Source organism: Leptopilina boulardi, unplaced genomic scaffold, assembly GCF_019393585.1.
Source record: "Leptopilina boulardi isolate dan_hultmark-lab unplaced genomic scaffold, ZJU_Lbou_2.1 LbouV2_352, whole genome shotgun sequence".
NCBI classification, from domain to species: Eukaryota; Metazoa; Arthropoda; class Insecta; order Hymenoptera; family Figitidae; genus Leptopilina; species Leptopilina boulardi.
Window position 1 is genome coordinate 703,842 of NW_026137921.1, and position 17,297 is coordinate 721,138.

The 17,297-nt window shown below is 30.1% G+C and overlaps 2 protein-coding genes across 5 annotated transcripts in view; one reads left to right on the plus strand and one right to left on the minus strand.

Annotated features, from left to right (window-relative positions):
* The window catches only part of LOC127286322 (organic cation transporter 1-like), a 52,241-nt gene extending 43,261 nt beyond the window's left edge, over window positions 1-8,980 (plus strand). For 3 of the 4 annotated variants that reach the window (XM_051312711.1, XM_051312713.1, XM_051312714.1), the window contains exons 7-9: window positions 5,009-5,140; window positions 5,282-5,636; window positions 7,617-8,980. In XM_051312711.1, the coding sequence (XP_051168668.1) occupies window positions 5,009-5,140; window positions 5,282-5,636; window positions 7,617-7,815 (686 nt within the window). In that variant the 3' untranslated portion in view covers window positions 7,816-8,980. The remainder of the gene's footprint in view (window positions 1-5,008; window positions 5,141-5,281; window positions 5,637-7,616) is intronic. The other variant, XM_051312712.1, reaches the window with a different exon arrangement.
* A 703-nt stretch (window positions 8,981-9,683) lies between these two features.
* Window positions 9,684-16,431, minus strand: LOC127286328 (retinoid-inducible serine carboxypeptidase-like). The gene is made up of 8 exons (XM_051312720.1): window positions 16,290-16,431; window positions 15,704-15,933; window positions 11,958-12,188; window positions 11,667-11,777; window positions 11,143-11,467; window positions 10,650-10,727; window positions 10,408-10,562; window positions 9,684-9,853 (listed from the first exon to the last, which is right to left on the minus strand). The coding sequence occupies exons 1-8, from the start codon at window positions 16,345-16,347 to the stop codon at window positions 9,791-9,793; spliced, it is 1,251 nt and encodes a 416-aa protein (XP_051168677.1). The 5' UTR covers window positions 16,348-16,431; the 3' UTR covers window positions 9,684-9,790.
* Between the last annotated feature and the right edge of the window lie 866 nt (window positions 16,432-17,297).

Genomic DNA, 17,297 nt, shown 5'->3' on the forward strand with positions numbered 1-17,297 from the left:
CTAAAATTCTCTGGAGAAGTTGTCCAATTGACTCCTAGTCATCATGATGTACGTTGGAGTAATCCTGGAGTATCGATTGTTTTATTACAGGTAAAATTCCCCGAAGAAGTTGTCCAATTGACTCCTAGTCATCATGATGTACGTTGGAGTCATCTTGGAGTATCGATTATTTGATTACAGTTAAAATTCCCTGGAGAAGTTGCCCAATTGACACCTGGGTATCTGGATGTACGTTGGAGTTGTCATAGAAACTCGATTATTTGGTTAAAACGAAAATTCCCTGAAGAAGTTGTCCAATTGACTCCTAGTCATCATGATGTACGTTGGAGTCATCCTGGAGTATCGATTGTTTTATTACAGCTAAAATTCCCCGAAGAAGTTGTCCAATTGACTCCTAGTCATCATGATGTACGTTGGAGTCATCTTGGAGTATCGATTATTTGATTACAGTTAAAATTCCCTGGAGAAGTTGCCCAATTGACACCTGGGTATCTGGATGTACGTTGGAGTTGTCATAGAAACTCGATTATTTGGTTAAAACGAAAATTCCCTGAAGAAGTTGTCCAATTGACTCCTAGTCATCATGATGTACGTTGGAGTCATCCTGGAGTATCGATTGTTTGATTACAGCTAAAATTCTCTGGAGAAGTTGTCCAATTGACTCCTAGTCATCATGATGTACGTTGGAGTCATCCTGGAGTATCGATTGTTTGATTACAGCTAAAATTCTCTGGAGAAGTTGTCCAATTGACTCCTAGTCATCATGATGTACGTTGGAGTAATCCTGGAGTATCGATTGTTTTATTACAGGTAAAATTCCCCGAAGAAGTTGTCCAATTGACTCCTAGTCATCATGATGTACGTTGGAGTCATCTTGGAGTATCGATTATTTGATTACAGTTAAAATTCCCTGGAGAAGTTGCCCAATTGACACCTGGGTATCTGGATGTACGTTGGAGTTGTCATAGAAACTCGATTATTTGGTTAAAACGAAAATTCCCTGAAGAAGTTGTCCAATTGACTCCTAGTCATCATGATGTACGTTGGAGTCATCCTGGAGTATCGATTGTTTTATTACAGCTAAAATTCCCCGAAGAAGTTGTCCAATTGACTCCTAGTCATCATGATGTACGTTGGAGTCATCCCTGAGTATCAATTACTTGATTGAAACGAATATTCCATGAATTCTGGGAAAAAACCAAAAATTTTCCGGGAATGTTCTCAGAATGTTCTGGGAACTACTCCCAGAGTCACTTTGCAAAAATTCCGGGAACCTTTTCACGTGGGGTACAAGATTTTTTAAAATAACATTTTAATTAATTAATTAATTAATTAATTAAGTTTTATATAGACTTTTATTTAAGAGTTTATAAAAATAATTTTTAGCAACCCCGTGTCGAAATTGTACCTTATTAATTGATTTGTAAATTAATTCTTAAAATGGCAAACAAAATCCATGATTATAAAAACTAATTTTCTAATAATGATAATATTTTAAAAATTTTTATAAATAAATACCTGGATAGGTTAAACATGGGTGCGTTAAAGAATTAGAAGCAGCTATAGCGAAAGAAAAAAAAAAGAGAAAATTCGAAGAACAATTCTCAGATTCTTCATCACAGTCAAATAAGGTTACTTGGATTACCAGGAAATTTTAAAATTTTTACACGTAAAACTTTAGGGGAAAGAAAAGATGATGCTTTTATTAAAATGAATACAAATCTATGTGAAGAACTTGAATAAATACATGTATTACAATTATATTTCACCTTTGAATTTGATTCCCATTTGATAAAAAAATTGAATTTCGATAAGACAAATTTTAAAATAATTTTTCAGTAACTTGAAATGTAACTTTGTAAGTAACTGTAACTGTAACGAGTTACTTTTTTATAAATGTAACAGTAACTAGTTACTTTTTTATAAAAGTAACAGTAACTAGTTACTTTTTTTCATTAAGTAACTTAAATGTAACGAGTTACTTAAAAACAGAAAGTCACTTTTCATATTTATATCATTTTATCATCTTCAGTACACCCTAATACAATTGTATTCCAATTTTTAAACAAATCCGTCAACATTTGTCCAAGTTATGACGATTCATGTTTTAAAATTCAATGAAATTAAGAAAAAAAAATTTTTTCATTTGTTGTCTCTACTTCTTAACAGTATTCACTTTACAAAAAAATATTAAAGAAAAAAAAGTAGCGCATTTTCATTTTATAGAAGAGAGTGTTTTTAAAATTTTTTATTTTCAACTTTGGATCTTTTTTTCACATTTTGATCCGACTGACTGCCTTTACGCTGATCGTCCGAGCGCAGATCGAGTTATAGAATTGGGAGGTTCATATATTCTCTTTAATTGTTAATATATCTTTTTTTTACAAAAGGAAATATCAAAATCTTAGTTTATTGACATTTTTAAAATAATAACAATCAGCATTTTCAGACATTTCATTATTTTCCATGTAGACCTATTTTAAAAAAGACAAAGTGGGTCAATTTCTGCACGGGAATATGAATAAAAATTTTCATTAATTTTTCTTAATAGAGACTAGCTATATTGAATTATTTAAAAATTTTAAAAAAATACCTTTCAATTCTCTTAATAAATTTAATTGGACGTTTAGAAATTATATTAAATTAATTGAAACTTGAATTCAAATGGATGAATAGAATGTAGAAAGAAGCCTTAAAGTCACTATGTTATTTATCTTAAACGGATTGCTTGCGACGAATACTGTTTGTAGAAATGCTCAGCGTTGAACAATTGCTTTATAAATATAATAAATCGTGCTACATAACTTTGCAAAGAGTTGTTATTCAAAACAATAAATCTATTTCTGTATTTGTTATTAGCATTTAGTTAAATTAAGATTTAAGAATAATGTTAGGGTTTACAAATTACTCTTAGTTTTAAAAATTTCTTTACAAAAATGATAATAAATTTATAACTTCTCCGATTAAAGAAATAAGAAAAGATTTCATATTCTTTGGTTGTTTTCTGAGCTCTTATGTTTACAATCGATATGTGAGGTGAGTATTTCTGAATCTAAGTGAAAACTGAAGTGGTGCCCAGATTAGCAAACATGTCATGAAATTTGAAATTAATGTCATATTTCTTTAGTACTGAAGGAGATGAAATGGTTATAAATTATTTTTTGCAACATTAACCTTCTAAAGTTGAATATTACACACTGAAAACTGATCCTTATCTTATAAATTTCTTAAATCCGAAAGATTATGCGAATCCTCACAAAAACGCCATCTGTCGGCGTCAGGACGTAATGAACCTGTCATTATATTACTTTCCTACTTTTCGTTTTGGAATTGCGTTTTTGTGTGGATTCACAAATTTTTCGGATTTAGAAAATTTATAAGATAAGGATCTTTGGTATTTTGGTCAATTTTGCATATAAGAAATGTCCGTTTTTTTTAAAAAAAAAGTATTTTAAAATCAATGTTTTCACGTTCAGTGCTGTTTTTATAGGGCGATAATTAAAGGTCTCTCTTTGCCAAAGAATTTCAGAGACCTTTTGACACTCTTAAGTGGAATTTTTCTAAAATTACAATTTAAAGAAATAAAGGGACGCATGAATATGTTCTAAAAATCATTACTAAGAATTTTCATTTTATAGAATTTCATTTGTCATAATTATTTTTGAGACGAATTTTTATTTTTTCAAATTAGTATTTTGTAGAATTTTCATCAAACCGATTTTTAATACTACAGAATTTTTACTTAACCGAAAAATCATTTAAGGGTATGTGGGCAAAGGACGTTTTTTTGTGGTTTGAAACTTTCTCTGAAATAAAAAATGATTTCGGGTTAAAATTTTGGAGAAATGATTTTGTTTGATACAAGGAATCTCGCTGTTCTACTCATTTAATATAACTTAACGCAAAAATAATAAAAATAAAGCAATAAATAGTAAAATAATGTGTTGTATCATAGTTCATTCAGCGGCCACTTGCTCGAATTGGCGCTGTTTACTGGAGCACTGACACACTCAAGCAACGTCTGTGTATGCGCCGCCATGTTTCTTTTCATTTTCGTTTAAAAATGACACTTTTTAAAACTTCATTTTTTAATAATTTAACGCAAATTTATATATTTTTCTGAAAACAGCGAGATTCCTTGTACCCTAATCTATCATCCGTCAAAATTTTAGACAAAAATCTTTTCTCGTTTTAGAGTAAGATCTATACTACCAAAACACATTTTCCCATACTGGGTTATGTGGGAGATTCCCAATACCCTTAACAGAATTTCTAATTGATAGAATTTTCATTTATCCGAAATTACAAGTGGCCGAGCAAACAATCAACAGAAAGATTTCGACGCGATTTTTGAAATCAACCAATCAAAAATTATCTATAAAATTGTGATTGGTTGATTTTAAAAATCGAGCCCAAATCTTTCTGACGATTGTTTGTTTGGACACTTGCAATTTCGGACAAATGAAAATTCTATTAATTAGAAATTCTGTCTCGAATATACATTATAGTGCAATAATTTTCTTTTAATACTTTTTCTATGTAATATTCTAATTAAACAAGAATTATGGTAAAATTTTTCCAGAATTTTTAGACAGTATTTTATATAAAGTCAAGAAAATAGTTTACAGATTCTTTGCGGATTATTAAACCTGGGTGACGCTAGTGCCAACACTTTAGACGCTTTAGACCTACCTATGCTATCAGCTATTCAATAATAATTCAATTCCTCTTAATGAAAATTGAAATAACTTCTCAATACTTTGATACAAATGTACAGAAGAATTAACGATTATAATACCTAACCTACAATTTATCAGAATTGTGAAACTTGTGATGTCACAAGAAATACAGTAACACTATAGGTTAATTCTCTATATCTAAAAGCATAATTGACATGAATAATCAAATTAGCACAAAATGACACTGATTATAACACAACCAAGTATTATAAAATTTGAATATAATTTACCATCACAATAAAATTTTTGTCATTTACAAATTGTTTTAGGTGGAATAGTAGAGATTCCATCCTACGTAATTACATGGTACGCTATGGATAGAATAGGAAGGCGATGGGTTCTTTGTCTAACTATGCTTCTAGGAGGTTTAGCATGTGTTTCATGCATGTTTGTTCCCGAAGGTATATAATCTCACATTTCTTCTATAATTTAAAGAACATTTATAATTTAAAATTTGTATTTAATATTTTTTAAAAATTCAATTATTTTTTTAATAATATAATTAATAAATAAAAAATTGAAGCAGTTTAAACTTTTATTAGATGCTGTTTGGGTGACAGTGAGTTTAGCAATGATTGGAAAATTTGGAATAGCAGCATCATTTGCAGTCTTCTACGTATTTGTGGGAGAATTATTGCCAACTGTTCTCAGGTCCCAAGCAATGGGGATTGCATCATTTATAGCTGGAATAGGTCTTTTAACATTTCCCTACATTGTGCATTTAGCTGTTTATTCAAGAGTTCTCCCTCTAATTATAATGGGATCATTAAGTGTAGCCGGAGCAATAACGTCCATTTTCTTGCCAGAAACATTAAATATACATTTGCCACAGACTGTTGAAGAAGGTGAACTTTTTGGAGCTGATTTTAAACTCTGGTCCTGTCCACCATTATCCGCGTAAGTAAACCCTAATAACACAAGATATCTTGGGATATATTGATAATATCCCGCAGATATCCTAGGGATGTCCTATGGATATCAAAAGGATCACTTAAGGATATCCAAAAAAATCGGCGGTTTTGATATCCTTTGGATATCCCATGTATATCTGAGGATATCCACAGGATATCTTCTGGATATCTCTATAGACTTTCATAAATGTCCTCCAGATATCCCATATATAGATATCGTCAGGATATCCCATAGATATCGTCAGGATATCCCACAGATATCGTCAGGATATCCCACAGATATTTTCAGAATATTCTCAGTATATCTTCTGGATGTCAAGAAGATATTTTCAGGATACTGTTTTTAAAGTCATTATGAGACATTTTTATTTATTATTATTAACATTCATATTTTTTATTATTCCCTAATAACACAAGATATTTTGGGATATATTGATAATATTCCGCAGATATCCTAGGGATGTCCTATGGATATCAAAAGGATCACTTAAGGATATCCAAAAAAATCGGCGGTTTGGATATCCTTTCGATATCCCATGTATATCTGAGGATATCCACAGGATATCTTCTGGATATCTCTATAGACTTTCATAAGTGTCCTCCAGATATCCCATAGATATCGTCAGGATATCCCACAGATATCATCAGGATATCCCATAGATATCGTCAGGATATCCCACAGATATTTTCAGGATATTCTCAGTATATCTTCTGGATGTCAAGAAGATATTCTCAGGATACTGTTTTTAAAGTCATTATGAGACTGCGAGTGAGAATATTCTGTGAATTAAATTTTATATAAAGAAAATAAAATGCAACTTTTTTTTCGAGAAAGTTGTTTAATTTGAAAAATTATTAACTAATTTTTTTCTCATTCGTGATTCATTCCTTTATTCATATGCTTAATATTGTCAGAAAATAAATTGGCTTTTAACAATATAAATTCTTCCCCGCAAATAACGAATAACTATTAATATTAATTATACATTAAGTGCATGAGTTTATTTAAAAACTTTGAAAAATGCGTTTCAAATCTTCATTTAAAATAAATTAGAAGCTCATAAGATTTTTCTTTTTATTATATTATTATTCATTATATTAGCATAACAATTTTAACCTTTAAAAATATATGTTCAGATATTAAATATCCCGTGAATATCCTAAGAATATCCCACGGACATCCTGAGAATATCCCATGGATATCCTGCGATATAATATCCAATAGATATTTTGTGGATGTCTTAGGGATATCCTATGGATATCCTGTTGATGTCCCACAGACCGGCGGTTTGGATATCCTAGGGATATCCCATGGATATCCTGCGATATAATATCCAATGCATATTTTGTAGATGTCTTAGGGATATCCTGTGGATATCCTGTTGATGTCCCACAAACCAGCGATTTGGATGTCCTAGGGATATCCCATGGATATCCTGCGATATAATATCCAATAGATATTTTGTTGATGTCTTAGGGATATCCTGTGAATATCCTATTGATGTCCTGTTGATGTCCCACAGACCGGCGGTTTGGATATCCTAGGGATATCCCATGGATATCCTGCGGTATAATATCCAATAGATATTTTGTGGATGTCTTAGGGATATCCTGTGGATATCCTGTTGATGTCCCACAGACCAGCGGTTTGGATGTCCTAGGGATATCCCATGGATATCCTGCGATATAATATCCAATAGATATTTTGTAGATGTCTTAGGGATATCCTGTGGGTATCCTATTGATGTCCTGTTGATGTCCCACAGACCGGCGGTTTGGATATCCTAGGGATATTCCAAGATATCCTGGGGACCATTCTAGGATATCGACCATTGATATGGATATCCTATGGATATCCTAGAGATATCCTTTTGTTATGAGGGAACAAATCGTGAATTTTGTTTTAGAAAAAATTGCTTTCCTAATTTTATTGAGGATTATAATTTATATGTATGCAAATTTTCAGGAGATGTCCAAGGGAAGAAAAGGTAGAAATTCCTCTAAAGTACTTTGTGAATGGAGGACCGGAACGTCGTTCGAAATCAAATATTCTATCAGATTCATCGCCTTCGGATGCGGCACCCTTAGAAATAGAAAGATGTCTACTGTCATTAAGTGAAGATGAAACTGCAAATTTAAAATATGCTGACAGTGAAGATGTTTAAGAACAAAAAATAAATAAATAAATAAATAAATAACTTCAAAAGAAACTAAAAAATTAGAAACAGTGCTTGTGAAAAAGTGTCAAATGTTCTTTATACTGATGATAATCAGTTATCTGACTGTATCAGTCCTTTTCTCTGTATTATATTTTCAGTATAGGGAAGCGTTGTATTTATTTTTGTCCCGTTATTATATAAAAGTCTAATGTCTTCGTATAAACTCTGCCTCGTGACCGAATTTTGTTGCGCTTTTTGGCGCTACACGCACTTTCAGAACATTTTTTTTTTTATTTTATTTTTTTCTTATTTACAGTTGACAATTTAATATCTTTCTATTACAGTTATAATTGTCTTGAATCATTCATTACCAATAATCTGCGAAATAAAGATATATACTTTAGTGACAAAAAAAAAAAAAAAAAAAATTGTAAATAATGTCAGACTTGCGCAAAGTGCGTGTATAATAATTATCACTATATAGCTGCCCAAGTGAAAACGTTATCAAAGTACACAAAAGCACGTGGACTTAAGACTTAATACTTAACGTTAATTCCAGACTAATGTTTGTTATTTAATATTTATTTGTCGAACGCACTGCCCTTATGAAGAAGACAACCATTCTCAATTTATCGATATTATAATGTATATTCAAGAAAAATTTTGTCGTAGATCTTTTTTTATAAAGGAAACTTGTTGAAAAAAAATTTTCATTAGATTTGAAATTTTTTTTTAGACCAAAGAATAGAAATATTTTTTCATCAGGTTTTTTTTTTTTTTTTAATATTCTATGCGCAACAATTTATTAAAAGACTGCTTTATAAAGATTATAAATTTTAATATTCTATCATAGTAACCCTTATATATTTTTTTTATATATAAGATTTTTAACGACATGAACAAAAAAAATTGTAATTTTTCATTGAAAATCGCTGTTTTCTTCCATTAGGACTTATAACGCAATATTCTCTTGTGGCATTTCGGTCGCTATAAGATCCTATTTAGATTATTATAATAAATGATCTTCCGTCATATTGTGTGACATAATGTATTATTTGTGCAATATGCAAATTTCAAAAAGAAAAAGCATGACTCCATGTGTTTAGTCTTATAAGTGACGTGTAGAAAAGATAAATGTATCTCATTTGTAATAAAGAAATACCGAAAAGGCGTTTTGAAATATTTATTTATATTTCTAATATTTTTTTATATTATATTAAGGTAAGTGTACCAATTACGGCGTGTTCATTAAAAATTACTATTATTATTATTATATTTAATATAACTGTTGCAAAATGATTGAAAAAAATTATTAAAATTTATCATTTTATACTTATTTATCAAATTATTCCCACGACGTAATTGAAACATTTTTAAGATTTCCATTGGCTTCAATTACGGCGGGCAAAGTATCTTCAAAATACACATAATTTTGGTCACCGAAACTGTCACAAACACGCCGTAATAGAAAATTACCTTTTAATTTTCAAAAATAAAATCAAAGTAAAAAAATTTTTATAAACAAGATATTTAAATAAAAAGATTCATCAGGTTCACTCTAGAACTTTTTGTAAACTAGTATTTATCAAAAAGAAAATCTATTTGAGCCAGTACTCGCTCAATATTGGCTCAGTATTGGTTTGCCAGTGCTGGGAGGATGGTACTGCACCAGTACTGATACAATGAAAATACCAGTACTTGTTCAGTACAGACTGCCCAGCCTCGGCAGCCAATAATGAATTTGGAATTCTTCATAATAGGTATAGGCTGATTAACTAAATCGTAAATATAAATTAGCAAAAATACTCTTACTAATTAATTAAATGGTAATTGAAACCAATCGTTTCTATCAGTGCACTAAGTAACTCATAAAGTACTTTTGTAGAATAAATTATAATCTCATATTTATTTACAACAAAATTCACTAATTACATTATATTTTGAAATATTTCTACCAATGATTGTAATTATCATAAAACTTTTAACTATTGCTAGTAAGGTCTTTCAGCATTGATGCTACACCTACTGGATTGTCTTTTGCAACCTATTAAATATTAAAGTAATTTGAATAAATTATTATTATTATTCTTACCCAGATAGCACGTAAGCTTGCAGCATACTTCAAATGTCCCACCTGACCCAAGCAAGATTTCTCAGTAAGCTTGCACGGTAAGCTTGTCGCAAGGTTGCCAAATAACCTTGCCAATCAGCACAGAAGGTTGCAGCAAACTTGCACCAAGCTTGCCACAAGCTTACTATGCAAGCTTGCGATAATCTTATCATGTAATCTTGCAGTAATCTTGCAGTAACCTTACACTACAATCTTTCGGTAAGCTTACCATGCAATCTTGCGATAATCTTACTGAGCAATCTTGCAGTAACCTTACACTGCAATCTTTCGGCAAGCTTACCATGCAAGCTTGGGTTAGGTGGGACATTTAAAGATTGCCGTGCAAGGTTGGCAATATTGCGTGGCAAGTTTGCTGCAAGCTTACGTGCTGTCTGAGTATAATAATTGATAAATTCATCATTATGTAAATTATTACTGTAACCATATATGTTTAATTGAATTGAATTTAATAATAAAACATTACTTACTATGTGTCCTGCTCTATTAATCCAATACATTTTTAGATTTCCGTAAGCTTTAACATAACCTTCAATGATATTATTTACCACTACTGGTTTTCTAGGAGCCTTTCTCCATCTTTCAGCATTATCCCATTGCAGTTTTTCCACCCAAATAAGAGTTCCTGATTAAAAAGAAGAAATACAAATTTTAAGTATTCTTAATAATAGTAATTGTTATTTAATTTCATTGACTAAAGAAATATCGTTACCTGGTGTATCGACAATGAGATCTAATTGACCAGTGTATACAAAAACTTTAATATCAGTTTTATTTAGAAGGAGTTCCACTGAGAAAAGTAAAAAATTGATATCAAATTTATTAAAATTACACAGAAAAAAACTGAACTCAGAATGCGCCGTGTAGGCGGCTCATTTTGATGTGCAACAAAAATGAACCAGATTAGTGGCGCCACTGTCTATGTTGTTTATCATTGGCTCATTTTTATTTGCAACAAAAATGAGATTAGGTTTTTTCTGTGTAATAATGATATTCTGACATTCGAAATAGTACAATCAATAATTGCACTATTTTCTCGAAGGTACCAAAATTTGATACCGAATTGGATCAAATTGATACTTTCAAATTGACAGATGGAAATCAATTTTGAAAGAGTTTTTAGAATTTCTAAATATAATGTATAATGAATGCCTTTCCTGTTGATTATCTAAAAATACGATCTATTTATTTTTTAAATCAATAACCTATGTCTGTTGTTGGCTTCATAAAATCTTCTGAAAGAGTGGTGAATACTTCAGAGAATTGATTATTAAAAGTAGAATTTAACTTAAGTGCCTCTTTTACTTTAGAGTTCATCAATTCTTCAAGATCGTTACTAAACGTAGATTCGTTAACACTAGACTTATCCAAAATATTATTGAAGCTTATACTCTTTGTGACATTTATAATTTCTTGCTCAGTATCCATCCATAGATCAAATGCTAATTTCCATTCTTCTTTTTCTACAGCAACTTTTGTTTTATTCGCAGACTTCATAATTTGTTGGTAACCTTCGGTGTCAACCATACCCTAAATAGTGTTAATTTTTTATTTACTATTTTATTATTATTTTTATTTATTTATTATATAATATTATAATTTATTTATAAAATTCAAAGTAAAACAGTCGGCAGACATTCTGCAGTCTTTTTAGCAGCAAATCTGTCTGCAGATTTTAGAATATAAAACCAAAAAATTGAACGAAAACAAAAAAAAAAACTCAAATTACAGTCTCCAATAAGAATGGAGCCCAAGTCAAAACAGAATCAATTGGTGAAATCCAAGAATCTCCAAGTCCAACTCCTTTTAAATTACTATTAATTTCACCTTTCTCTTGAGCCTGAAAATGAAGAATTATATTTTGACGCATATTTATGAAGATATAGTATTATTCTTTTATTATAATACTATAAACAAATATAATTGTAGGAGAAAATTTTTTTGCAATATTAGAAAACATTTTAGAGTATGAGTTTTAATTATTATGAAATATATAGGAAAAGCGAGAAATTATTTTTACCTTGTACCATAAATATGCAAATTCAACAGTCATTTTACCCCCATAGGATACGCCAATAATGTAAGTGGATACATTAGCAAAATTTGGGAAGTTTTCTAAAAAGTTTTTAATAAATACCAAAAGGTCAAGTGCAATTTGCTTGTTTGTTCGTGTGAGTGCATCTTTTGTTGTAGTATAACTAAAACCAGCTCCCACAGGATTGTCGACAAATAATACATTATATTCCTTTACCTATGAAAAGAAAAACTGAAATTTTAACTATTTATTTATACCCACAGCACCGAAACTTTCCTAAAGATTTATTTGAAATGTTCGGAATATTTAATTACAATGTTTAGTGAAAATTGTGTAAAGATTTAAATGTCCGGATTAAATAAATCTTCAGAAAAGTTTCGCGCTAAACATTTATTCAAGAGGGACATTTTTAAATCTTTACACAACTTTCACTAAACATTGCATTTAAATATTCCGAACATTTCAAATAAATCTTTAGGAAAGTTTCGGTGCTGTGCGGGAGGTCTGTAATGTTAATTTGTCCGTAACTTTTCTTGTAAAATACTAAATGGATTGAGTTGAAATTTTATGGAGGAGTTCCAAATATTATAAGGAATGGTTGTTAAGTGCGAAAATGTTGATATATTGTTAAATAATTATTAGAAAAAAAGAAAATAGTTAGAAAATGTGGGGTTAGGAGTGTCGGATTTTCTAACAATTATTTTTATGTCTTTTATTATATTTATTTAACAATATATCAAAATTTTTGCACTTCACAACCATTCTTTATCATATCTTAAATTCTTCCACAAAATTTCAGCATAATCCAAAAAAGTTACGGTCAAATTAACACTACTAACCTAACAAGTAACACCACCAAGTGCCAATCGCCGATTGACTTGAGTCTTTGCGCATTTTTTAGAGGAGCTAAAAATATTTGATACGTACATTTTTATATCGGCAATGAAGATGTTGTAAGGGTTGAAAACAGGGGTTGAAAAGTCATATTTTGAGTGGCAAAATATACATATCATGATCATTAAAGAAAGTTTAATTAAAATCATTATTTCATTATTCAAAAAATGTTTGACACTTCTTTCTTCATTTCCTAAAAGATACTGCTCGGTAGAAATTACCGTTATAAACCTTTTTGAATGGGGTGAGTAAAACCTTTAACCCTTTAAGAACCAAATATACAAAATTTTTGCATGATTTCACAACCAATTTTTCAAAGTGATTTGAATCGCTTGAAACTTGTTACTCGGGGGTTTTCGGGGTCGCTGATTACGAATTCGATGTCAGTTTTTCAAAATTCAAAATGGCGGATCTAATATGGCGGAAGACATTTTGAAAATCAACTGCAATTTGATTGAAACTTGTTACTCGGGGGTTTTCGGGGTTGCTGATTACGAATTCGATGTCAGTTTTTCAAAATTCAAAACGGCGGATCCAATATGGCGGAAGACATTTTGAAAATCAACTGAAATTTGATTGAAACTTGTTACTCGGGGGTTTTCGGGGTCGCTGATTACGAATATTTTGCAATTTTGAAAATTGGTTTTAGAATCCTAATTAGGAACCTTAAAAATTCACAGATAATTTATTTTTTATCTATTCTACATGAGTTTCGTTACGAAATTTTAATCACCCCTTTCCCAATTTTTCGCCCACCATATTAAATCCGACATTTTCAATTTTCCAATTTTTAATCGAATTCGTAATCAGCGACCCCGAAAACCCCCGAGTAACAAGTTTCAATCAAATTGCAGTTGACTTTCAATATGTCTTCCGCCATATTGGATCCGCCATTTTGAATTTTGAAAAACTGACATCGAATTCGTAATCAGCGACCCCGAAAACCCCCGAGTAACAAGTTTCAATCAAATTGCAGTTGATTTTCAAAATGTCTTCGCCAATATTGGATCCGCCATTTTGAATTTTGAAAAACTGACATCGAATTCGTAATCAGCAACCCCGAAAACCCCCGAGTAACAAGTTTCAAGCGATTCAAATCACTTTGAAAAATTGGTTGTGAAATCATGCAAAAATTTTGTATATTTGGTTCTTAAAGGGTTAAAGGTTTCACTCACCCCATTCAAAAAGGTTTATAACTGTAATTTCTACCGAGCAGTATCTTTTAGGAAATCAAGAAAGAAGTGTCAAACATTTTTTAAATAATGAAATAATGATTTTAATTAAACTTTCTTTAATGATCATGATATGTATATTTTGCCACTCAAAATATGACTTTTCAACCCCTGTTTTCAACCCTTAAAACATCTTCATTGCCGATATAAAAATGTACGTATCAAATATTTTTAGCTCCTCTAAAAAATGCGCAAAGACTCAAGTCAATCGGCGATTGGCACTTGGGTAGTGTTACTTGTAAGTCACATGATTTTAAAATCTAATATATCGGATTTGGTTTCAGCTACTCCAAAACAAAACCGAGTAACGCAAATTCTGATCGAATCAATTTAAAAATTTTCTGCCATATTTGGACATCATAATATTGAGTCCTCTATTTTTAATTTTTTAATTCTGACATCAAATTCAGATTCAACGACCACAACAACATTAGTAAATCCATTGATACTGGAAAATCGATTTAGTGTTTAATATGTTTTTTCAAAGAAGTGCCAAAATCACAAAGATAGTACGATTTTTTTTTTCCCATAAAATATTATTCTGCGGACGTTATATTGTAATAAATGAATAACAGGTACAGGAATAGTGTCAGGGTTGGACACTTGGCTTTTTTTAAATAAGAACACTAGCGCCACCTGCGTGCGAACGTGACGAATTTTCTAGAAGTGTAACCTAACTTTTTGTGGCATTACATTTTTGGAGAATCAAAAGTAGCGTCTCCCGTGACTTCAGTGCAATCGAAGAGACAAAAAAAGTTTTGTTTGACTTGTGAATAAACCTAAAAAATGTGTAAAAAAAGCAAGAATTCGACAAGGTAAGCTTATTGAATGTATTGTGGGGTACATAATTTAAGAAAAAAAAAGTGAAAAATCGAATCGCGACACATGTCTGGTTATGGTTAGCACAATTCGAAAATGATGCTTCTAGTTAGGGTTGGACACTTATATACAGTTAGGGTTGAACACCCATATTAATTATGAATTTGACACAATTTATAAATAAATTTTATTTTATTGATATTTCAGTGCAAAATTGTGCCAAAGATATTAGAAAAATAATACTTAAATTGTATAAATTTTGTTCATCATTTCATTGAGTTATTTGGAACAATAAAGCGTTATTTTTTGTAATTTGAGTTCATTCCTTTTTTAAACCCATGAAGCTTTACAATTTGTAAACAATAAGTAAAGATAAACATGAAAAAATAAGAATAAAAAACATTACAAATGTTATTTTACGTTTTTACCAATAATGCGTTTCGATTTTCAAAAAGTGTCCAACCCTGACTGAAAATTCCAACCCTGACTAGATTTTTTTTTTAAATGTTTATAACTTTTTTAATTTTGGACCAATCAATTTACGGTCCACAGCAGAAGTGTTCCTCTTTTGTAGATCATTCCACCCATATACCACAATTGACTGAATTTATCTAAACAAAATATTTATAAACAAAAAACCAAAACTGTGTCCAACCCTGAAACTATTCCCCTAATAATAAATGAAATAATGAATAAAAAATAAAATAAAAAAAAAACTCAAACAAATGTCTTTTGGCAAACTGTTTTAATTTTAATTATCACATATTTTAGTAACAAAATTTTTACCCAAGTATTATTTCTATCTGTTACATTACTATCAAGAGGACCGATTTCTTCGAAATTTCCAAAACCACTTGATGACATCCCTGGACCACCTTGTAACCAAATTACTAATGGCTTTTCAAAATAATTCGATACATTCGCAGTTGTATAATAAAGCCACCAAAACATTTCTGCATCTGGCCTAACATTCACGTAACCCCATTCCTGTTCACCAGAACCAAATCCAGATTTTCCTAAATATGTTGTTTTAATTAATCTTTTAAAATTTCAAAAAATATTTTATTCATTTTTAAAAAATAAAAGATTATCCATAAATAAAAACTCTAAAAATTACATTCATGTCGTGCTATATTACTGAATTGAGTTAATTCAAGGTCAATGGCGGTGACACTGAATTACGTTTGTGAAAAATGATCCTAGTTAAATGATCAAGATTTAAAAGTTTCTTCATTTTGAATTTAATTTTTTATTAAAAAATATTTATTTATATTAAAAATTGATTTGTTTATAATTACAAATATTTTTTTTTTCACTAAATATCCTAAAAAAAATTTATTGAATTAAATCTTGATGATTTCGAATCTCTTACCATAACTGACAGGAAAAATGCCTAATAGAACAATTAAAATAATATTTTTTGCAAACATTTTATTACTGTTATTCCTTTATTCCGGTAACTGATATGTCAACCTACTGACCACGTGCCTTAGAAACACTGATATAAATTGAGGATGTTCCAGTTATCTTTCTTGTGTCGATTAGATTTACATTTTGTCGTTCTTAAATTAGAAAATGTCTTTTAATTTTTAAGTTTTCATTTGATTTGGTAATGATTAAATTTTATGTGAATTATTGCGTTGCTCATTTGACTGAAGGAATTTTTTGTAATTTAATAATTTAACAAAGGTAATTTATTATATTAGTAAGCACTTCATGGAGCCGGGATATTGCTAATTAGAAAAATATTGAATCGCATAAAATTTTTATTTATTGAACCACAAATTTTGAAGCGCATTTTCTCTAATTTCACTTTTTACGAATTTGACAAACTGGCGGACAGGATTGACAGAAAACGCCTTGACAAATTATAATTAATGATGGTTTGTTAGTTAGTCATTTTATTTTTTTAAATTATTTTTTTGTTTTTATCACTAAAAATTATCGAATTTCACCAATTCTTTGGAATTTTTTTTTGGTTCAAATGGAAACTACAAATGTAAACTTTAAAATTTTTCCTTGATTTTATGTTTCAAACAAAAATTGCGGCCTCTATTGTGTCCGCCGTATTTTAAGACCAGATGTGCACCGCCATCAACAATTGATTTTAATTTCTTTATTTTTTAATATTTTATGTCGAAAAATTTTTTTACAAATGCTTCAAATATATACAAAAACATCACAAAATGCCCGGAGGTCTAAGTTAATTTTTTCTTTCTTTAAAAAAATTCTTTAAGGCCAGGTCCAAGTGAGGCAGCGCCATCTACATTGAAACTAAAATTTTGGAAAATTTTCAACAGCCTTTTCTTGAAAACAAGAAGGTAAAATGCTTTTTCCTTTATGGATAATTGATTATTAGCAAGATATACACCAGCTAAAA